General features: G+C 45.1%; 1 protein-coding gene across 7 annotated transcripts in view; it reads right to left on the bottom strand.

The window, feature by feature from the left end:
• Window positions 1–305: 305 nt before the first annotated feature.
• Window positions 306–23313, bottom strand: part of Prmt7 (protein arginine methyltransferase 7) — a 52751-nt gene continuing 29743 nt past the window's right edge. The window contains exons 6-18 of one of the 7 annotated variants that reach the window (XM_029563953.1): window positions 20715–20827; window positions 19476–19717; window positions 18848–19028; window positions 15268–15395; window positions 13919–14054; window positions 13201–13284; window positions 12765–12812; window positions 11785–11874; window positions 7540–7701; window positions 6367–6441; window positions 3045–3097; window positions 2244–2340; window positions 306–2025 (exon numbers count right to left, since the gene is read on the bottom strand). In XM_029563953.1, the coding sequence (XP_029419813.1) occupies window positions 1855–2025; window positions 2244–2340; window positions 3045–3097; window positions 6367–6441; window positions 7540–7701; window positions 11785–11874; window positions 12765–12812; window positions 13201–13284; window positions 13919–14054; window positions 15268–15395; window positions 18848–19028; window positions 19476–19717; window positions 20715–20827 (1580 nt within the window). In that variant the 3' untranslated portion in view covers window positions 306–1854. Of the gene's footprint in view, window positions 2026–2243; window positions 2341–3044; window positions 3206–6366; window positions 6442–7539; window positions 7702–11784; window positions 11875–12764; window positions 12813–13200; window positions 13285–13918; window positions 14055–15267; window positions 15396–18847; window positions 19029–19475; window positions 19718–20714; window positions 20828–23313 lie in introns of all 7 variants that reach the window. The other 6 variants (XM_008833983.2, XM_029563951.1, XM_029563960.1 and 3 more) reach the window with 6 other exon arrangements.

A 23313-nucleotide genomic window follows, 5' to 3' on the forward strand; every position in this document is an offset into this window, starting at 1 on the left:
AGTCATCTTGTTATCACAAAGTCGCCTCTACACAGTCAGGTTCTAGAGTCCAAAGGGACAGCCTGCCTCCCAGCAACCCTACACCTCCCTTGGCACTGAGGCCATGATCATTCGCCACACATTTCATCATGGTTTGCCTGTGGACTCAGGGCTTGTATATTGCCAGGTCTATTTCAATTTTGTAAAAAGAAACAAAGAAGCCGGGCGTGGTGGCGCACGCCTTTAATCCCAGCACTCGGGAGGCAGAGGCAGGTGGATCTCTGTGAGTTCAAGGCCAGCCTGGTCTACATAGTGAGTTCCAGGACAGCTGGGGCTACAGGGAGACCCTGTCTCAAAAAGCCAAAAAAAAAAAAAAAGAAAGATAACACTGCCAGGATTTCAGATTCTGTGGCATCTAGGGCCTGGGAGGGGGCAGTCATAGGGATCGTCCAGATCCCAAACCAAGACTCTGCCTGCCTGGGGCCCCTTCAAGGTAAGCCCTGGGTAGCTAGCTGTGTTAGCTTAGGAAAGAACATTCATCTTCATCTGTCCAAAACAACCTTGAGTTTTAAGTATGAATATTAACCTTGATGCTTTTTAACTATTGTATTAACTTGCTGAAATTTAGAAATACTGTTTTAAAAAAAGAAAAAGAAACACTTTTTTAATTTCTGTATTTTTTTTTTCTGTATTGTATCCTCATGGGACATAAGGGGTTTTTATATGGTAAGACACCTAAGGTTTTGGTAAAACATCAAAAATATATCCAGATGATTCTTCCCTAGAAGAAAAACAATCTTCACATCTGATAAAAAAAAAAATGTTGAAAAGAGAGGTGGACTTTTCCTTTATGGTGCTGAAAGGAAGGATGGGAGAATGAGGAGGAAATAAAACTGTGAGGCTCAAGGCTGGCATTCTGTACTTATTTTGAGTGACAAACTCCGGAAGCTGCTGATTCCAGCGCTGAGTGATAGGCAGCCTAGGGGCTGGGGGATAATTATGGGGGCACAGCCCATGTCTGCCCTGAACTGCCAGAAAGCTGGGCTGAGTTCTCCTACTGGATACCTCCCAAATTCCTTGAGAACTTGAGGCCAGTGGCAAATGAGTGTGGACAGGGAGTGGGGAGGACGAGCACGGGGATACAACAAGGCTGTGGCTGGGGAATCTGCTGCTCTTGCTGTAGCAGGAATGGGGCAATCCATAGCAGGGACCTTTTGACACACGAGGGGACATATATAAAAAGGATACTCTGCTGGTTCCCCAGGGAACTACCTGGAGATGGCCTCTTCCCTGGGCTTCTGAGCAGACCTGGCATCCCTGGTGTCCTGCTGGTGTGCAATAAGGCCAGATGCCCAAATGTTTAAATAGTGTGGCTTAGTAATGCTACTTAGCAGTGAAAAGGGCCAGCTTAGTCCCATCAGGGTCATCAAGCCCTAGGGAATTCCCCAGGAGGTTATTCTGGGTGAGAAGGGACCTGGAAGTTCCCGGAAAGCAGACAGACCAGGTAGGCTCTACCAGCTACCTATCTAGCTAAATGGGCAGTCCTATTCCCACCCCAGCTAGGGGTTTGTGCTTCAGTTCTCCTCCAAGTAGGAAAAGAGCCATTACTGCCCCCAGAGCTTTCTGAACTCTCAGAAACACAACGGTTCTCCCTGGTCCCTCCACAGCTCAAAATCAGTCACCACCCATGCTGCCTGCCACACCTGCTGTTGGGAGCCAACACTGTAAAGATGCAAAGATGGAATAGGCCTCCTCTGTGTGGCTGCCAAGCAGGTACATATCAGAAATGAATGCCTTGGCCTTCTTTCCCCAGTGAGCCATAAGCCATTCAGAGCCCTCAGCCTGCCAGCCACTTTATTTTTCAACAAGGGAGGATCAGTCCAGGGTGTCTGCAAGCCTGAACTCCATGGTGACGTCTCCAGTATGGGGGTGAAACTCCACAGCATAGCTGACTGACTGAGGGGCATCCAGGGGCACTCTGGGATCCAATGTGGTGCTTAGGAAGTACACAGCCTGCTTGCAGTGGGGGTTCCAGCAGCAATCCCCCTGCAAGGTGAGCAGTAAAGGATGGTAAGGGCCCTGGCACCCAGGCAATCTTCCAATCCAGCTTTCCTGAAAGCCCATGCAGCTTACAGTAGGCTATAAACTGGGGCCACTAGAGAATTATCTGGCCTGAAGGTACAGAACAGGAATACCCAGAGTACAAGAGGGTACAAGGGCTCTAGAGCTGGCTGCCACTCTGAGCCTAGTGCCTGCAGTATTACCTTGTCTTCTGCAGGGTTCAGGAGGCCGGTGCTGACCGTGCTGTCTGGTGTCAGGTGGTATTCCATCCATAAGACAGCCCCATGGCTCCTTCCAGGTCTGAGAGGGAGTACAGAGTCAGACAGTCACACAGATAGGTGGACATAACTGGGACCTCCCTCTGCTTTCCTGAAACCTCTACCACTTCCATCCTACCCAGTCAGGAGCTGTTAGCACTTCACAGCCACCTAACTAAAGGCTAGACCAGAAAGGCTGAGCCAGAGGAGCCGTGGCTCTGAACTCCATCACTCCTCAGAGTCTAAGCACGGAGCAGGGCTGCTCCCCACATGCTGAGGCCCACGGGCGCAGAGTGCAGCCTTGACACTGAAGATCCCCAGGGCAGCAGCATCTGCTCTGCTTGGGCAGCTTGTCCCTGGTGCAAAAAGCTCTGAGCTTATGGCTCCACTAGGCTGGAGGTGGCGCACTGCTATGAAGGGAGTTGGGTAGGGTCTCCCATGCTTTGTAGCAAGCAGCCCATACCAATCTAACCTTCTGTAACTCCCAAGAGAGTTCAGAAAAATGGGCCAGTGGGTAACCATAGTAACCAAACTCATGTTTCTCTGCAGCTGTGATCCAACAAGGGGCCTCCAGTTTTCCCTCACTGACACACGCCTAGAGGCTGAGGAACCCTCTATAATATAAAAATGGAATGGATGGGGGAAGACATCCTGGGCCAAGAGTAAGGCTCTAGTCAGTTATGCTGTCACCATGAGGGCAGTAACTCCTCCACTGTCTTCACCCCACACCCTGCAGCCTCCACTCACCTCCTAAGCTTCATAGAGCCCTCAGCACACATGGGCTGCTGAGGGACCGGCTGCTGAAAATCAAAGGTCAGGATCTGTTGGGGCTCAGAGAGGCTGCGGCAGGGGTACTCCCACAGTGGATGGGGCTCTGCCTCCTTGCTCTCTTGGAAATCTAGAGCCCGCTAGAGGAGAAGAGAATTTGGGGTCTGTAGCGATGAACTGCAGCCAGCCAAGGACACCTTCACTTCCATGAGCTAGTCCCCCTGGGAAGCTGCAGTCATATGGAACAGCATGTTGTCACATAATGACACTGGGCACCTGGTCATAACAGCCAGCTTCTCCCTTTCCTGCTCACTTATCAGAGGACCACTTTGCTTCTCCAAGCCTTACCTTCCTTTTTAAACAGGGACGACAGTGCCTACTCCTAACCTATTCTGAAGACTGAACTACTTTGGTGGAAACAGCAGGCACTCAATCACTTCTCACTGATACTGTGTATACCATATCACTCTGACAGGAGGTACAGGGGGAGATGGATATGTAAACAAGGAAGACCAGCATCTGGGGAAAGCACTAGCACCCAGGTGCAAACAGGCTATGGTAGGCAAAAGCAGGGCAGAGAAGCTGCTTTGAGGTGACTCCAGAAGCCAATGGTCAAAGAGCTGGGCGTGGGACACGGACAAGGGCCAAGCAAGTAGAGGCAAGGGCAGCACAGGGTGGCTCTGAAGGACTAGGTATAGGCCTTTCCTTCAAGGAAACATGGCTTGATTTAAGATTCATGTTTCCTAAGCACTGGAGGGGATGGCTCAGAGATTAAGAGTGTGTAATGCTCTTGCAGAAGAGCCAGGTTAAGTTCCCAGCACCCACAAAGGTGTACGCCACCATCTGTAGTTCCAAGAGACCCTCTTCTGGCCTTTGTGGGCACTGCACACACACAGTACACATACACATACACAGGCAAAACACTCATACATAAATTTTATTTTTTAATTTAAAGGCTGAGGTGGGAGAGGAAGAAGGGCATAGACCAAGGAGTCTCTGACAGGGTTGGAGTAGTAGGGGCAGAAACCTGGATTGGAGGGTCCTTGGGAATGCAATGAACAACTGCAAGGGAAAGCAGAACTGGCAGAGGACGCCAGGTCTAGGATGAGATGAATGGAGCTGGAGGAGTAGAACTAGGCAGGGGCACTAGGGAAGCATGAAAGTCAAGTGGCCTGATGATGCCCAGCAGAGATGTCTACCAGGCTGGCCTTGAACTCACAGAGATCTGCCTACCACTGCCTCCCAAGTGCTGGGATTAAAGGCATGCACCACCATGCCCGGCCTAAAAATTATTTTTAACTACATTTATGTGTGTCTGTATATGAGTATGCACTTGTTTATGCAGGTATCCATGGAGGACAGATGCATTAGATCCCCCTGGAGCTGGAGCTACAGATTGTGAGCTGGAAACTAAACTCAGGTCCTCTGTAAGACAATACACACTCTTAACTGCTGATCCATTTCTCCAATTCCAACCATCTAATTGCCTTGACTACACTCAAGAGACATGCACATTGGCCAGGAACCAAAATGGCAATCTAGGTTATGAGGGTCAGGAGCAGGAACCTAAGGAAGACCCAGAAACATGACTCCTCAGAGGATAGCAGGGAGAGAGGAGGCCAAAACAGAGCCTGATGAGTGGCCAGATGTGACAGAGGATCCCAAGAGTGGGACCTCAGCATGAAGATGTCTAGGAACATGGTCAGTAGTTGGCTATGTAGAAGGTGAGATATGCGTGGAAAACATTCATGAGGTTTACTTTAAAAACGTTTACACAGGGGCTGGAAAGATGGCTCAGTGGTTAAGAGCACTGGTCGTTCTTGCAGAGGACCTGGGTTCGACTCCCAGTACCACATGGTAGCTAATAACTGTCTAATAACTCCAGTTCCGGAGAAAGCTAACACCCTCTTCTGACCTCTGCAGGCATTGCACAACACGAGTGCACTTACACACATGTAGGCAATACACACATAAAATATTTTTTAAATGTTTACATAGAAATCTACATTCACAGAGAAAAGATTAAGCTAAAAGATAAGCAAAAAGGAAAAAGGTCTTCACTATCCAACTAGACACGTAACATGATGAGTTCCATTCCCTTTTCTCTGTGTATATAAAATTTCATTCACAAAAACGGGTCCATGTTCCTGCCCTATCCTTCTTATGTGAATTCATCCCAACTCTTCACCCCAGTCCTCACAAAGGTACACTTGAGTGTTGCTATTACGACTGTCCTGGGTTCTGGGGGACACAAACTCTGGTGGTCAACCACTCTGGTTAGACATTCAGGGAAATGCCAACATCTGTTACAAAAATATCCTTGTAGGGACTTCCTTACATATCCCCCTCCCCCAAACTCTAGCATTCTTCTCTGGAACACACTCCCCAAAATGAAAATGGCTGCTGTAGAAAGTGACCAACTTGCCCAGTAGAAAGGCTGACCCAACAGAAAACAAACTGTTCCTGCTGCAGAGTAATTCTAGTGGTACAATGACATTCTATGACTATGAGTTGTGAAAGAAGATGCAAAACTGCTTTTCTAGTTCTACTCTATCATGCCCTCCCCCCTTTCTGTGATTAGTAAGTGCATAAAAATGTAAATGATGGCTGGGCATGGTGGAATGCGCCTTTAATCTCAGCACTCAGGAGGCAGAGGCAGGCATATCTCTGTGAGAGAAAGGCCAGCCTGGTGTACAAAGCCTGGGGCTACAGGGAGACCCTGTCACAAAGAAACAAACAACAACAAACACGAAAACAACATGCGTGTGTGTGTGTGTGTGTGTGTGTGCAAGCGCGCGCGCACATGTGCACGCGCTTGTGCAAAAATACAGGGCTGGTACCATGCAATGGTTCTCAGGTGAATTCTCATGGTGACCCAAAGTGGCAGCATTCTCCTCACTGTCCCAACAGAAAGAGTCTACATACTGTCGGTGCTGCCCATCCCAGGTCCCTGTCAGAGGCTTACGGCCATATGAAAAGGGTGGATGGAACAGTGTTCAGAGTGGTTTCCCTGCCTACCTTTTATTTTTTAGTGATACTGGGAATTGAATCTAGGACTTCATGCATGCTCTAGGCAAGTACTCTACCACTGAGCTATAGTCTCAACCTCCTACCCTCTCCACCTAGTGGCTATTCTGTTGTTGCTGTTGTTTGTTTTGTTTAATCATCTGTTTTTAATTTTGAGCCTAAGTTTTACTAAGTCACATCTGCTGAATTTGAAGTTTCAATCCTCCTGTCTCAGCCTCCAAGTACTTTGTATTATAGTCCTGAACCAACAGACTTCATGGCTAGTCCTAGTTACCTTAATCATGTCATCCATGATGTGCACATCAAAGCCTTCACAGTCACCACAGGGGCTCCGGATCCTCCACAGATCCTGCGAAGAAGGAACAGCCCTGTCTATACCCTCCCGTCTATTCCAAGGAAATACGGCGACATGCCTAAGAAGGGTCAGGAGACCAACAAGAACCACAGGCATATCTTGCTGTTCCTGTATGCTGAGACACAGACCCCTAAGGAAAAAGTGACAAAGACATGGAAGAGCCAAGGTGGTTTATATGACAGACTGCTATAGGAATTTGTAAATCAACATGATACCAAGTCCTCTCTCCTTAGGAGACAATCAGCCAGCACTAGCTGGGAAAGGTTTATGGACTTCATATCCAGACCATCCCTAGCACCATTCTTTTGGGAGGAAATCTGCAAGCAGCTCTCAAGGGCTTGGTGAGCAAGCATGAGGGCGATGGGGAGGAAAAGGCCCAGAAACAAACTACGGTCAGTTCATCTTCTGTCCTCTGCCTCTTCAGACCTATGCCTGGAATAAGCATCCTTCTCTGCAGTCACTCTTTAGCCACGAGAGCCACAATTCACATAGAAATCTCATCAGGTAAATAACACACAGAAGAAATGCCCAGAAATTAAAGTGATGGAGCCACTAGGCTACCAAGAGATGAAGCAATTCTTATAAAAGAAATAGCAAATGTGATTCACTCTCCATTTCAGGTTAAAAGCACTTCAAAATCCTTTTAATAAAAAAATGCCTTTCCCAAAATGACTTGGTGACTGTGGTTCTGCTTTGATGAGAAAATTAAAATGAAGCTTTTCAATTTCTTCTTACATAAAGAAGCTGTCCCAATCTCAGAACACTTTAAGAACTGCAGCCTCCGCTCTTTACGAGAGCACAGTGAGCTGCACAGCGTGTCTTCTGAAACGCTTAATTTATATTTTTTAATTATTCTGATAAGCTGCAATTGTAAAATGACAACACACAGTCATTTCCATTTCATATGTCAAATTACTGCTTTTTAAAAGCACATGCTTCCTCTATTCAGTCCTGCAGTGCGCTGATACAGAAAAGAAAGGCCCCAGTCAGTAAGACCCAAGTCATTCCATCTGCAATCAAGGTCTCTGGAGAACACAGCTTCCCCACCCTCCTGCTGCTTTGGTGTTTTGCAAAGCCCTCTGGGTGGCCTACCCTGAACTCCACGATCACAGCATGCAGTGAGGCAGCCTGGGGCATCACCACGGCACCAGGTCCCAGGTGCTGATCCAGAGTGGTACGGACATACCAGAAGTACAAGTTATGCCATGGCAGCAGGCTGGTGGTGAAGAAGGGCTCACCCACGAGGAGAGAGACCTGGAAACCAGAACAGGAAGCAGAACCCAGGTGTCAGGAGTGCTCAGTTACCAAGTGAGGGGCAGATCAGTAGCTTCACAGGAACATGCAAAAAACAAGCTATTCATTCATTCATTCATTCATTCATTTGTTCATTCGACAAATAAGCATGCCCCAGGAGTCACAAAGTGAAAAGGGACACAGACAAGGGTGGGAGCTGTCCTCACGTGACAGCAACAGGAACAGGTGCATGCAGGGGCTCTGGAAAGGCCTTCCAGAGTGGCATTCTGCATATCACCCTGGTTTATCAGTGCCAACTGAACACATTGTCACCTTCACTTGGCTCTAGCAAATGGGGACACTAGCAGCACAGTGCCTGGCAGAGAACATGTTCAGTAAGCATTTGTGAAATAAACAAATAGATGTATGAGGAGTCAGAGAAACCAGACAGATGGACAGAGGTCACGCAAGCATGGGAGTGAGAGCAAGGCCTTCCAGACACTCATCAGGAGAGGATGCAATGGCAGTGAGCAGGAAGCCAGATATAGGCAGGATCCAGACAGCCCAAAGCGACTAACCACAAGAAAAGGAGGCTCAACTTGCCCTGGAGGCAAGAGGGGGTCACAAAAGCTTTAATGAGGGGTTCAAAAATAGGACTATATTTTAAAAGATCCTTCTGAGGTCCATGAAGCATGTAGGGAGAGTTCTGCAGGTGGGGACAGGAGGTGCTCTAGGGGAGTGCTACAACAGTCAGGCTGATGGGGGAGGAAGTTGGGCAGAGTCTGAGGAGACTCTCCAGGGCCCCAGAGTAGATGCAGTAGATACAACAGAAGCCAGAACAGGGCTGGCCCTGAGACTTCCCTGACCTTCACTCCTGCTTCCAGTATCAGGAACACAGTACAAATGCCTTTTCTCATCACTTCTACTCAAAAGGGATCCCGAGTCTGACTAGCACACCTTAGAAATGGCTTACAACTTTATGTTCTAAGCCCTCATCTAGAAGAGGAAAAAAAGTGACCAGTACCTAAATGTTCAAAGTAGCAGTATTCACAACAGCCAAAAAGTACAATCAGCAAAAACCTCTATCAGCAGGTAAACAGATAAATAAAATGTGCTATATTCATATGATGGAATATTATTCAACAGTAAAGAGATGAAGCACTGACTCATGTTCCAACATGGATGATCCTTGAAGAAATTCACAAAGGACCACACACGGCACGATTCATTTCTATGCTTTGTTCAGAAAAGCAAACCCACAAAGACAGAAAGTAGGCTAGTAGCTGTCTAGGGCTTGGAAGACTGGGAGCAAATGGATTTGACTACTAAAAGAAAAAGAGTAGGGTAATAAAATTGATCTGGTGATGGATGCATTACCTAATGAATACACTAAAATCACTGAACTCCACACTTCAAACGAGTAAATTGTATGCCATAGGAATTACATCTCATGCTGCTGTTTTAAAAAGGCAATGAGAGGACTGGCGAGCTGACGCAGCCATTAAAGGCTCAGGCTCACAACCAAAAACGCAATGAGAGAAAAATGGCAAGAGACTTGAACAGATATTCAAATAAGACTTACGAATAGCTAGTAAGTACTTGAAAAGATGTTCAATATCATTAGCTATCATGAAAATACAAATTAGAACTACAATGATCTGTCACTTTGTTCCCACTAAAACAGCTACACTGAAAAAGAGAATAGAAATGTGGGTATGCCACGGAATGAACCCTCATACACAAATCAGCCACTGTGGACAACAGCTAGCAGCTTTTGTTTTTAAAGACAGGGTCTCTAGCCAGGTGTGGTGGCGCACGCCTTTAATCCCAGCACTTGGGAGGCAGAGGCAGGTGGATCCTCTGTGAGTTCGAGGCCAGCCTAGTCTACATAGTGAATTCCAGGCAGCTGGAGCTACAGGGAGACCACCATGTAACCCTGGCTAGAGACCAAGCTGGCCTCAGGCTGAGATCTGCCTGCTTCTGCCTCCCAAATGCTGGGATAAACTACCATGTCTGGCAACTAGCAGGTTGTTAAAGAAGTTAAAATAATTACCACATAACCCAGAATGCCAGACCTACATATCCAAAATTATTAGCTTCAGAAAGACACATCAGTGTTCCTAGAAGAATTATACAAAATAGCCCAAACCTAGAAATAATCTAAAAACCCATCAACAAGTAGATAAAGTGTGGCATATCTGCACAATAGAGTATTATTTTGCATTAAAAAGACTATAGAGGCTGGAGAGATGGCTCAGTAGTTAAGAGCACTGGCTGCTCTTGAAGAGGACCCAGGTTTGAATCCTAGCACCCACATGGTAGCTAACAACTATCCATAATTCCAGTTCCAGCTACCAACCTCTTCTGACCTGAGGGGATTGCACAATACAGGTATACTTTACACACATGCAGGCAATACACTCATACACGTAAAAAAAATTTTTTTTTTTTTTTTGTCTTTTTGAGATAGGGTCTCCCGGTAGCCCCAGCTATCCTGGAACTCACTATATATACTGGCCTTGAACTCACAGGCTGGCCTTGAACTCACAGAGATCTGCCTGCCTCTGCCTCCCAAGTGCTGGGACTAAAGGCGTGCATCACCACGCCCAGCTAAAATTTGTTTTAAAGAGGGACTACAAACAGGCTCCAGGGGCCTTGGGTGGAGATGCTATAAAACTGGACTGAGAGATCACTATATACAATATATTTACTGAAAACCACTGAATTATGCATTGTATAGTATGTCAATTATATCTCAATAAATTTGTTTCCAAAAAAGACTAGAAGAAAAGATGACAAATTCTCCTTCATATATGTCCAGCTTGTGAGATTTTCAAAGAAAAGTTAACTGGCAACTGGACTCAAGGTAGTCGAATCTGAGCCAGGCTTGGTGGCAGATGTCTTTAATTACTCAAGGTAGAGGCAAGATCTTGAGATAAAGGTCAGCCTGGGCCACTCAGTGAGTTCCAGGCTAGCTATGACTACAGGGGGACCCTGTCTCAAAAAACAAAACAAGGGGCTGGAGAAATGGTTCAGTCGTTAAGAGCACTGACTGTTCTTGCAGAAGTCCTGGATTTGATTCCTAGCACCCACATGGTGGCTAAAAATCATCCATAATTCCAGTTTCAGAGGAATCCGATACTCTCTTCTGACATCCAAGGGCATTCATTGCATGACACAGGTGTACTTACATACATGCAGGCAATATACTGTCATACACATAAAATTTAAAAAAAAAAAATTTTTTTAAGATATTTGAGGCTGGGTATGGTGGCACACACCTTTAATCCTAGCAATTGGGGGGCAGAGGCAGGAGTATCTCTGTAAGATCTATGAGATCATGGCCAGCCTGGTCTACATAGCAAGTTCAAGGCAGTTGAGACTACAGAGAGACTTTATCTCAATAAGACTAAAAAATAAATATAAATAATAAATAAATAAACAAATAAAATATTTGAATCTGAAAAGGTAAAGAGGCAAAGAGTCCTATCTACAGTGAAGACCACTTTCATGAGCACCGGTTCCCATGTGGGAAGAGGCATCGTTACTCAATGAGATGCAGTAGGAAGGACAAAGGGAGTGAGACAAGAAAAGGGAGGGAAGATTGAGAAAAGGAGGCAAGCACAAAGGAGACTCAGAACAGCCAAAAGTAAGAGCAGAGACATCTGAGACAAGCAGTCTCCTAAGAATGGAGGGAGAGGTGGCCCTGGGGCCAGAGCAGCTGGAGTCTGCAGGGAAATGGTGCATAGTAACCCCAAGGTTCTTGGTGGAACAGTTCTAGGAGGCTGGGAGAATAACCAAGGGAAAAGGATCTGAGTAGGAAGAGCCTTCAAAGAGGACTTCCATGAAGGGACAAGGGGGGGAGGCAAACCAACTTCAATACTCTTCTGCTCTCACCTAAGAGGCACAGGAAGCCCAATTCAATGCTCATTGGCCTCTACAAACACCTGCTGTCCCCTCACAGTGCTGAGGTCTCAGCTGGCAAGTTACATGGGCAACATCACATACCATGAAGCCAAGAAGACAGGGTGGAGTTTAGGCTACCTCACTGCTATTCTGTCCCTACTCACAGCCCCAGTGCAACTACAAAGCTCTGCTCCTCACCTTCTTACCCTCTAGATCTGCAGATGTTAGCAACTCCGGACGTTTCTTGATGATATTGATTTTATCTTCCAAGTGGTTAGCGTTGAAGATCTAAGAAAGAAAAAATATAATTGTGTTTATACTCACGCATTGTTTTAAACCAGGAAAAACAAAATAAAACAATCACGTTGAGGGTATAGCACCATGGTAGGTGTTTGCCTAGTGGTTGAGGCCTGGGTTCAATGTGCAGCATCGCAAAGAAAACAAAAACCAACACCTCTCAAAGTTGCCTTCTTTGCTGAGTTTTGTGGCCAAGTTACTTCAGAGCACCACTTTATCTACTGATGGAAACGTCTTCTGATGGGCCTCATATAGAGCAATAAGGTCATGAGCAAAGACAGGCAGGACCTAGCTAGCATCAGTCTTACAGTTTCAATGGAGTAGGTTATTCTTAGGAACAAACCTCTCAGGTCTACAGCTAAACAGATGTTAGCTTCTTTTATTTATCTATCTATTTATTTTATTTGTCTATTTATTATTTTGTGTGTATGAGTGTATTGCCTGCATGTATGTAAGTGCACCTGTGTTGTGCAGTGACTGCAGAGAACAGAAGAGGGCATCAGATCCCCTGGAACTGGAGTTATGGACAGTTCTTAGCCACCACATGGGTACCAGGATTCAAAAACCCTGGTCTTCTGTAAGAACAGCTAATGCTCTTAACTGCTGAGCCATCTCTCCAGTCCTGAGATGTTAGTTTCTTAATTTTACAAGAAATGAGAAAAGGCTAAACTTCTACACATACAAAAACCAAAGCAGAGTGCAACAATTTGCTTCTAACTGGATGCCAGCTTGAGGGGCTTCCAGGCCAGCTCTCCACATGGAAGCCACTGCCATGAAGCAGGGCTGCTTTGCCACTCCCTGGGCTCAAATGCTACCCATCTCAGACTCAGGGAGGCAGGCCCAACAGTACCCTCTTCAACTCAGTAGCAACTGTCACTTACCCTTTTCATCAATTTATGGGAAGCTGCTGAACTCTCAATTGTAAACACCTGCAGAGAACACCATACTATGAGCTACAAGAGATGCATTTAACGGGGGAAGAAACTCAAGATGAAAGAGTGTCAAGAGGACCTCTCCTAAACAACTGCCTGGGCTGACAACCTCCCTGGGACAACACCCACACTGGGTACTGATTGACTTGGGCAGGGTGGCCAATTCAGAACCCTGGGCTGCAGCCCCCAAACCAAGCCCACTCCACCCATAACAGTTGCATTTACAAAGGGCTTTGATCACTGAATCACATGCCTGGATCATACCATGCCCTAACTCAAGAGCAACCTTAAAAAAGCAAAAAACAACAAAACCAAAAAAGAAAATAAAAACAAAAATTTTAAAAAAACAACTTTTATAGAGCCAACAGAAAGGCATGTGCCTTACCTGCTCAGCCCCAAGATGATGGGCCAGCACTGAGAGCAGACTTCCATCACTGACACAAAGGCAGATGCTGCCTGGTGTCATCACCTGCAGGAAAAGGGCAGGATCAGCACAGGTTTCCTTAGTTGAGAAGCTTCCTGCTGACTGACAGAAATGCTTCCCTGCTCCCAACTCCACTTATAGATTTCTGAGTACATAAGCTCTCTTCCCATCTTGGCCCCCACATTGGCAAGCCTGCCTCCTCGGCACATGCAGGAAGCCACTTCCGAGTCTATGGCGACAGATTTCTTCCCTGTCTGGCCCATGTGCTTTTCAAGTGACTTTCCAAAGGTAGGGGTATCTTTATGGATCAGAGATCCCTTGAAAATAAACTTGGGATAGCTTGGATTCTTCTTTCCCCGCAAAATACATGCATTTGCACACACGCGCACATATCTCCATACACAACTCCAAGGGGATCTTTGCAGGTGATCATGAGGGTTTGGGCTTGGGGAAGGTTCCCAGGGGAGTGCTCATGAGATCAGAGAACACTCAGGGGAGCTCTTACAGAACAGAGAACAAGCCCCAGGAAAGTCTAGAACAAGAGCTCAGGTTCTCTGGTGTCTTCTCCAGATGGAGCCACCTGAAGACATTCCATCGACGAGGGATGACAGAAAACAAACTGCAGGAGCAAATCATAAGCAGAGCTCTGGGACCCAGACCCAAAGAGAAGCACACTTACAGTCCTCAAGGCTTGGGCATACTGATCAGTTCTGTCCTGATCATTGATCTCTCCAAACCGAGGCCGGTTCCAGAGCAGGTGAGCCTGGCAGTCACATACAGGTCGCATTTGGTGGACTCTTCCATTCTCATCAGGGCTGGGGCAGGAGATGAAAAGGCAAACACCAGTGATGACAGAAACCCAACATATGAAGTTATAGTACAGGGTACCAAACACTGGAACTGCACCTGAGACATACATCCATAGGCCTCTAGAGGATCTGTCTGGATACCAGCTCATGGGACATTACAGAGCACTATGATGCCCCACTTTCCACATTTATTTTTTTCCCTCTTTAAAATATTTCATTTATTTATTGGGGCTGGGGAGATGGCTCAGAGGTTAAGAACACTGGCTGTTCTTGCAGAAGACCTGGGTTCAAATTCCAGCACCCACATGGCAGCTAACAACTGTCTGTAACTCCAGTCCCAGGGATCCGACAGCCTCTTCTGTCCTCTGCCGGCATTGCATGACATGGGTGCACTTACCTACATGCAGGCAATACACGCATACACATAAAAATGATTTAAAAATTTTTAAAAAGTTTTAAAAAATATTTTATTTATTTATGCGTATGAGTGTTTTGCCTGCATTTATGTAAGTGCACCATCAAATCACTTGGCATTGGAGTTACAGATGGGAGTCTGCCATGTGGATACTGGGAACCAAACTCTGGTCCTTTGCAAGAGTAGTCAGTGCTTGTACACACTGAGCCATCTCTCCAGCCCCCACATACTTGTTTTGAATAGAACTCAGCAACCCCATGGCAGCATTTCCTTTGTAAACACAAATACACACTGATGTATCCCACCATAAACTTGCTTTTGTTTTAATTACATTTTTCATTTATTTATTTGTGTTCACACACATGCTGTAGTACACATCTGGGGGGTCAGAGGATAGCTTTGTGGTGTTGGTTCTCCTTCTACCATGTGGATTCTAGGGACTGAACTCAAGCTGTCAGGTTTGGCGGCAAGCCCCTTTGCCCATCTCACCAGCCTTTGCCCTCATTTTATTTGGTTCAGAAACAAATCTGCCCACTCAAGCTGGGCATGGAGGTGCGCACCTTTAGTCCCAGCACTTGGGTGGCAAAGGCAGGCAGATCTCTGTGAGCTCGAGGACAGCCTGGTCTACATAGCAAGTGCCAGGCTGGCTGGGGCTACAGGGAAACCCTGTCTCAAAAAGACCAAAAAAAAAAAAAAAAAAAAAATCTGCCCTCTCAAATACCTACACAGTCTATACACAAGGAGTTTATATCAGTGAACACTCTCTAAGGCCCAGTCCTCCATGTCCACAAGGCACAAGCATACCTGGTACTCTGAAGGCTGTACCACACACAGTAGTCATCGTGGTGAGCTACCAGGCAGCAGGCCGAGCCTCGTACAACAGTCTCCTCCTGTGGCAGGAAGTATACACACTGCATCCAGTGGTCCCGCCACTGAAATGAGGAGCAGAGAGCCAGTGTTACCAAGCTGTGACAATATCAATGCTTCCAATCCAATGGCCCAAAGCCTAACCAAGTATCAGCTGCAAGGAGACATGACATTTGACTACAAATGGTTACTATGGGCCTAGAGATAAAGAAAAAAAATTCTAATTAGAAAGCCAGTGGTCCAAAAGCTTTCTGGAACCCTGCTGACTTTAAGAAAACAATGTCATCAAGCACAGTGGTCTTCAGGGGTAGCTCAGAAGAAGGGACAAGAACAGGCTCCAGTCTCTACTCACAAAGCAGAACCAATGCTCATATTTCATTTAAAGGTAAAGTTCTCTGGTTCACAGCCAAGGCTAGTGGCCTGGAGAGAAGCCTCCTCCAAGAGTTCCCTGACATGTATTCTAAGACTTTAACATAGTCAAGATTTCTTTTTGTCTTCTAAGTACTTCAAAACACAGAAAGGTCGAATATATTACATAAAACCTAACTGGAACCTAGGTTGGAAAAACAAAAGCTACTAAAGACATTTGGGACAATTAAGGAAATTTTATTTTGTGCTGTTGGATGGCATACGGAGTGGTATATTAATATTCTTGGGTATGATGATGGAATTTTGTACTGTTGGAACTGTTTTATTCTAAGCTATACATGGAGGTAATTAAAGAGTAAAATGTCAGATCTCTGCAACTTCCTATGAAATGATTTAACAGAAAACCGTGAATGTGCAAAGAGATAAAAGGAAGGAGACAGAGAATGAGCAATGAGGCAGCAATGAGAATGAGGAGGATGAGGCACAGCAAATGCCGTAATTATTAACAGGTAAACTGCAGTAAAGGAAGCATCAATGTCTGTTTTCACTTATTCTTCAAAACAAGAAGTTGGAAAAAGGTGCTAGGGAGATGGTTCAGTTGGTAAAGAGACCAGCTGCACAAGCTTAAGGACCTGAATTTGAATCCCTAGCAGCTATGTAAAAAGCTGGGTGTCTGTAATCTGGGGGATGGTGAGGGGCAAAGCAAGTAAATTCTTGAACCTCATTGGCGAGCCAGTCTAGCTGGTTCAATGATAGACCCTGTCTAAAAAATAAATGGGGAAAGTGTTCAAGGAAAGATACCAGACATCAATCCTTGGCCTCCACCCACATGCACAAGCCCACCCATACCCACATGTGCACACACCTACACTAACAAGTACATACACCACATAAAACACAACACATAAACCACACATATCCAAAATTAAAAAGAAAGTTGGGAAAAGTGACACAAAAAGGTTTGGTTTATTTCTTTGAATTAAATGGAAGTTTTTTGCTTTTTGTCTTTTTTAGACAGAGTCTCCATATAGTGCCAGTTTGCCTGGAACTCACTATGTAGACCAGGCTGGCCTCTGCCTCCTGAGTGCTGGGCTCAAAGGTGTGCGCCACCACACCTGGCTAAATGGATTTTTTTTCGTTTTTTTTGTTTTGGTCTTTTTGAGATAGGATCTCCTTGTAGTCCAAGCTGTCCTGGAACTCACTATGTAGATCAGGCTGGCCTTGAACTCACAGAGATCCGCCTGCCTCTGCCTCCCAAGTGCTGGGACTACAGGTATATGCCACCACGCCCGGCCAAATGGAGTTTTTTTAAAAGATCTAGTATACTCAAAATTATGAAGCAATTTACAGCAATTCAGACTAGGGAAATATACACAGTAGTGCTCTGAAGGCATGCAAATAAAAAGTCTCAATATTTTATTGCCTGGCTAAAAGCAATCCCACAGCAGTCAGAGCCTTTGACTCATGCAGTAAATCAGGGGCCAGATAGTGCAGGCCTATATCTCCAGCTACTGAAGACAATGAGGCAGGTAGATCTAAAATTCCAGGCCTGCCTAAGCTAGAGTGAATTCAAGGCCAATCTGGTCAACTTAGTGTGACCCTGTCTCAGAAAGGGAAAAAAGGAAGCTGGGCACAATGGTACATGCCTGTAATCCCAGCACTTGGAGGGTAGAAGCAGGAGAAGCAGGTTTTCTTAGGGGGAGAGGGTCTTCCTGAGGCCCCAGGTGGTGACCCAGACTTGCTATGACTAGGCTGTCCCCAATCTCACAGAGGTCTGTCTGCCTCTGCTTCTTGATTGCTAACTTGGCTATAGTTTGAGGCCAGCCTAGCCTAGATGAGACCCTGTCTCAAACAAAAAGTGAAAAGAGAACTAGCAACTGGAGGTGGTGGCACATACCTATAATAGGTTTGGGAGGCTGAGGAATGATTGCCATCCTTTTTTGAGAACATCTCAAAAAGGGGCAGGGGGGCTTGGAGCTATTTGTAATCTGTAATGTACGGGTAGTATGCTTGCCTAGCATGTCAGGTCACATGTCTAATCCCCCATTCTATAAGAAAACAACAAATATACCGTTAGATGCACATCAGTGCCTAGTGAGCTACCTCGTTCACCGAAAAGACAAAGGATAATAACCCATCCTTACAGATGGCCTTCCTGTTCTTCTTTTTCTACTAAGTTAAGGATATGATGAGTATCTTGCATGCATGTCACTCGGCATATAAGTAAAACTACCCAGAGTCCCAACATCTATCACTTTCCACCAGGATGGACTGAAGTGGCCTGTGCTCTGGGAGTTCCCTCTCCTGCTTTTCCCCAAGCCTCACCAATAGTGTGCCACAATGTTTTTGAATTTTATTCACTAGCAGGTAAAAATATTTCATTGCAATTTATTTACGTTGTTTCCTTTTATTTCAGAGCAGTTAAAGATGAACAATTTACCACATGTTGGACAGCAATCTGTACTTCCACCTTGTTTGTTTTCTGTCTTTTTAAGACAGGGTCTCCCTGTAGCCCCAGCTGGCCTAGAACTTTCTATGTAGACCAGGCTGGCCTTGAACTCACAGAGATCTGCCTGTCTCTGCCTCCCAAGTGCTGGGATTAATGGTGTGCACCACCACGCCCAGCTTGTACTTCCATCTTATAGTTCATATTCCTTTGCTCACTTTCCTGAGCTGGAGAAGGTTGTTTCTGAGTCACAGAAATTGAGGTTATAGTCCTCCAACCCAAGTTAGTCTGAGTCCCTGGGACTACTTGGGGCAGAAGGTGGTGAGATGAGTGGCTGTGCTGGGATGGAGAATGGCAGAACTAATTCGCTAAGACTTCTCTTGCCAACTAGACTATTGGTGCTTACCATGAACTCACCCTGAGAGGTTTATGTTACCAGAGGTATGCTATAATTTCTAATTTTTATTTTTTATTACCATTTGTCTTTGAAGTGTTGGGGATATACATGTAGTACAGGGCATGCTAGAAAAGTGCTCCATTACAGAGTTACCTCTCAGCCTCTTATGCTTGTGTGTGCATGTGTACTTTCCCAAAGGAAACTTCATCTTTGCCCTTTACTCTGACAGTAATCCAGGGTCAAACAGAAAAAGTAGACAAATGTTTCCTGACTTACATGAAATATGCTCAACTCCTGCCACTTACCTGGAGTTCCTTTGGGTCTGACTGTGCCCAAAAGGGTGCCATGGTGCACCTGATCTTCCCCTCGGGGTCCATTTCAATGTCCCACCAGGAGAGAACCACCTGAGCTTGGCCAGATGCCAGAGGTTCAAACTGCCTACTATGGCAGGCTGCCGAGCTACTGACTTGCTTGCTGAAGTCCACACTGTGGAAGAATATGCAAGAACTGAAGCATAATTTAACTTCACACACTTTACTGTTAAGCTTCTATGATGACCTCATCAGTAATGGTATTTAGTTGGGAAGGACTCAGCTAGGTTTCTGTTCCATAAAAAAAGAACTTCCAGGGGCTGGAGAGATGGCTCAGAGGTTAAGAACACTGACTGTTCTTACAGAAGACCCGGGTTTGAATCCCAGCACCCACATGACAGCTAACAATTGTCCATAACTCTAGTTCTAGGGGATCTGACAGCTTCTTCTGTTCTCTGCAGTCACCACACAACACAGGTGCACTTACCTACATGCAGGCAATACATGCATACATATAAAATAAAAATAATAAATATTAAAAAAAAAAAAAAAAAGAATTTCTAAAGTCCCAAAGTCCATCAAGTGTCTCAAAGCACTGCCACCCAGGAAGAGTCTGTGGTACCTGAACATAGGGAGCACTTCACTGAGGACAGAGAAGTCAGCAGATGACACCTGGTTCAGCTGAATGTCACAGACAGAGGGCGCACCAGGGCACTTCTCCAATTCCAAGGGAGGGACGATGACCTGCTCTCCAAGGCTAGTTTTAACATGGACAGGAAACAGCTTGTTCCATGACCACATCCTTCTGGACTCCACCAGCTGGGCATAGACAGTAGCTCTGTGAGGTACTGCTTCACAATTTTCCTAAATTTATACCCAAACAAACAAACAACAATAACAATTCAGGTACCTGATCTATAGTAATTCACACTTATCAAAGGTTTTACTATTAGGCTGGTGTAGTAACTCTTAACACCTTCCCATTGTCAGGAGAGTAAATGTTTTTTCTTTTTTCATCTTTTTGAAACAGGGTCTCCCTGTAGCCCAAGCCAGCCTGGAACTATGTAGATGAGACTGGCCTTGAACTCACAGACATCTGCCTGTCTCTGCCTCCCAAGTGCTGGGACTATAGGTATGTACCACCATGCCCAGCAGTGAATGTTTTTTTTGCCCTATGCCCTTGAAAGGAAAGAAAACACATTATGCCTGAAGTGACTTTTATTTTTTTTAAAGACAGGGTCTTATGATGTAGTCTAGGCTAACCTCTTCATCACTGTTTTCCTACATCAGCTTCTTGAGAGCTAAAATGATTTCAATTAAGCGCCTAGCTACTTGGCACTATTAAGAATGATCACCATGCTGATGAACCGTCACGAAGACCTAGAAGGGAGTCAAAGTCTTCCTGATGAGTAGCCATTTTAGATTCAGGTTCAAAGTGTCCCTTCAGTGCAGCCCTTGGCAGAACCTTCCTCAGTGCAAAGCCCAACAGACAGCTGCCCACCCTCATGTGACTGGCCTGCTGGCTTCAACCAGCACTGCTGACCATTCCTCCTACTTGGCTGTGGCTCTAGCTTCTTGTCTCATGGTCTTCCTATTCCACTCATCCTTTTATTCTGCATCTACTACTCACCAGGCCCTGGAAACCCAGAAGTAAAGAGGAGTCTCGCAGCTGGGAATTCAAAGTAAGGCTTTCTCTACCTCAGCGCTACTACTACCTGAACCAGAAGCCTGCCAGTAACTGAAGGGAGTCCCAAGGTACAGAGAGAGAGAATGGTTTTGTTGGGCATGGTATAGCAGTGACTACTATGTCCACTGGCTGTGATGACAACACCACTCCCGAGGGAGGTCCTGGGCCTACTACCTGCACAAGATGCCTGTGAGCATGCTCATAAGAGGGCAGTGCTCCCTCGCCAATTAGTTCTGTGTCAAACAGCTCTGTGATCAGGATGTTGGCTCGGCATGGCATGTCACCATCTAGAAAAGAAAGAGGTGGGGGAACAGAGTCAGAAACATGCAACAGACTAAGAAAAATATTTATGACAAATATGCTAAACATAAAAACATGAAAAGGCAGGGGCTGATTAAGAGAAAGTGGTTAAGAGTATGCACTGCTCTTGCAGAGGACCCGAGTTTGATTCCCAGCACCCATACTAAGCAGATCACAACTGCTTTTAACTCCAGCTCCAGGAATCAGATGCCCTCTTCTGAACTCTGCAGGCACCTGCACACACATGAACATACCCCCCAATAGACATACACAAACACATAATTTAAAATAAGCCTTTTTTTGTAATTTTGTTTTTGACACAGGGTCTCCCTGTACCTCCAGATGGTCTAGAACTTGATATGTAGAACAGGCTGGCCTCGATCTCACAGAGATCTACCTGCCTCTGCCTCCCAAGTGCTGGGATTAAAGGTGTGTGCCACCAAGCCCAACAAAAATAAATCTTAAAAAAAAAAGAGATCAAAAAGTATCTGGAACTATGTCTGCAACTGACTTCCCAGTGGTTGTAAGCAGGTGTCTATATGATGACAATAGTCTGGAAATGGGTGCTTTTTCAACTATTCTGTGTGTTCAAGGATGTACCATGGTGGGGGAGGTATCTATAAATGCGCCCTCTCAGGGAGAAAAAACAGGTTAAAAAAAACAAATAGTTCCAAAGAAAAAAGAAATCGGTCAGATATGCAGAAAAATTTTCTATCCTTACTAGCAAAATTTATTTGGAAAGCAAAAACTGCTGGTAACTTCAAATACTTCTAGGCTATAGAAAGAAGAAAAAAAAAAATCAAAGCAAGAGAACGAGGCTGACATTTAACTTTGTAGTCACTCTAAGTTCTGCTATCCCACCAAATCTGAAATGCATGATTTAGAATTTCCAGATTCCTTCTACCAAATCTTCTTAATTAAGTTGATGTCTTGCCATGAAATAATCTTCCATATAACAGCTGTTTTAGGAAAGTAGGATTTGAGGGCTCTTTTGTTAACTGTTTTCTAAACCTCTATAATCTAATGATACTGCTACAATTATAATTTTTAATGAGCTAAGAGACAAAATAGATTTTGGAAAGGGCCATTCATCATGGAGAATTAACTGTAAACACTTCTAATGGCTCATGAATTACAATCTGACAAAGCCCACTCATCTTCCCTATACAGAGGACAAGTTTCACAGCTGATGCTAGAAAAAAGAAGCATTAAAGTATTTAAAGAAGGAGACAAGAGAAAGAGATTGAGCCTGGAGTTCTACAGACCTGGCCTAGATCCCACTTTCTAGTCCTGAGGCCTTAATACTGACCATCAAGTTAGTTGCCTCAACTATAAAATAAAGGTCAGGGTAACAAAGATAAAAAAGTACCTTTCCTATGATACATACTTGGGCTCAGTAGAAATAAAATGGAGGTTAAGAGCAAATGCCATCTGCTGGCTTAGAGACCACCCCCTCAAGAAGCCTTGCCCATTCTCTCAACACTATGCTGAACTCCAGCTGGAATACACTGACCCTATCCCACTACCACACACTTGCTCCTTTCCTGCTTCTGTGAATAGCACCCTATCACACTGCCCAAAAGACTGCATCATTTTTTAGCTCCAGGACGGCCCTGTCCACCACTGTACCTCAGGACCTAGAACACCTTAAAACGAGTTAAGAGTCAGCAAACACTACCTGGATTTTTGATTCCCCCGTCATCCCATAGTCAATCATCAAGCCTTGCCAATTCAACCTCCTGAATAATTTTTTATGAGACTTAAAATGATTTACTTTCAAAGTTTGTTTCATTAGAATAAAAACAAAGCTTTATGATCAGTAAATTTCACTTCTTGGGAGGTTGGAGAGATGGCTATGTAGACCAGGCTGGCCTTGAACTCACAGAGATCTGCCTGCCTCTGCCTCCCAAGTGCTGGGATTAAAGGTGTGTACCACCATGCCCAGCTCAAAAAAGATTTTAAAAAGAGAGCACCGGCCAGGTTTATTCCGAGATATTTTTTTTTTTTTGCAGCTATTGTGAAGGGGAGTGTTTCCATGTGTTCTTTCTCCGATTGCTTGTTATTGGTATATAGAAAGGCTACAGACTTTTGTAGATTAATTTTGTAACCTGCCACTTTACTGAACATGTTAATAATTTCTAGGAGGTTTTTTGTGCAATTTTTGGCGTCCCTTAGATATAATATCATCTCATCTGCAAAAAGGGATAATTTGATCTCTTCTTTTCCAATTATTACTCCTTTAATTTCCTGCTCTTGTCTTACTGCTCTTGCAAGAGTTTCAAGCACTATGTTAAAGAGAAGTGGAACTGTGGACAGCCTTGTCTGGTTCCTGAATTTTAATGGGAATGCTTCCAGTTTTTCTCCATTTAGAATGTTGGCTGTGGTGGGTTTGTTGTATATAGCTTTAATTATGTTGAGGTATGTTCCCTCCAGTCTAATTCCCTCTAGGACTTTGAACATAAATGCATGCTGA

This window comes from Nannospalax galili, unplaced genomic scaffold (genome assembly GCF_000622305.1).
Source record: "Nannospalax galili isolate Female #2095 unplaced genomic scaffold, S.galili_v1.0 scaffold410, whole genome shotgun sequence".
Classification (NCBI taxonomy): domain Eukaryota; kingdom Metazoa; phylum Chordata; class Mammalia; order Rodentia; family Spalacidae; genus Nannospalax; species Nannospalax galili.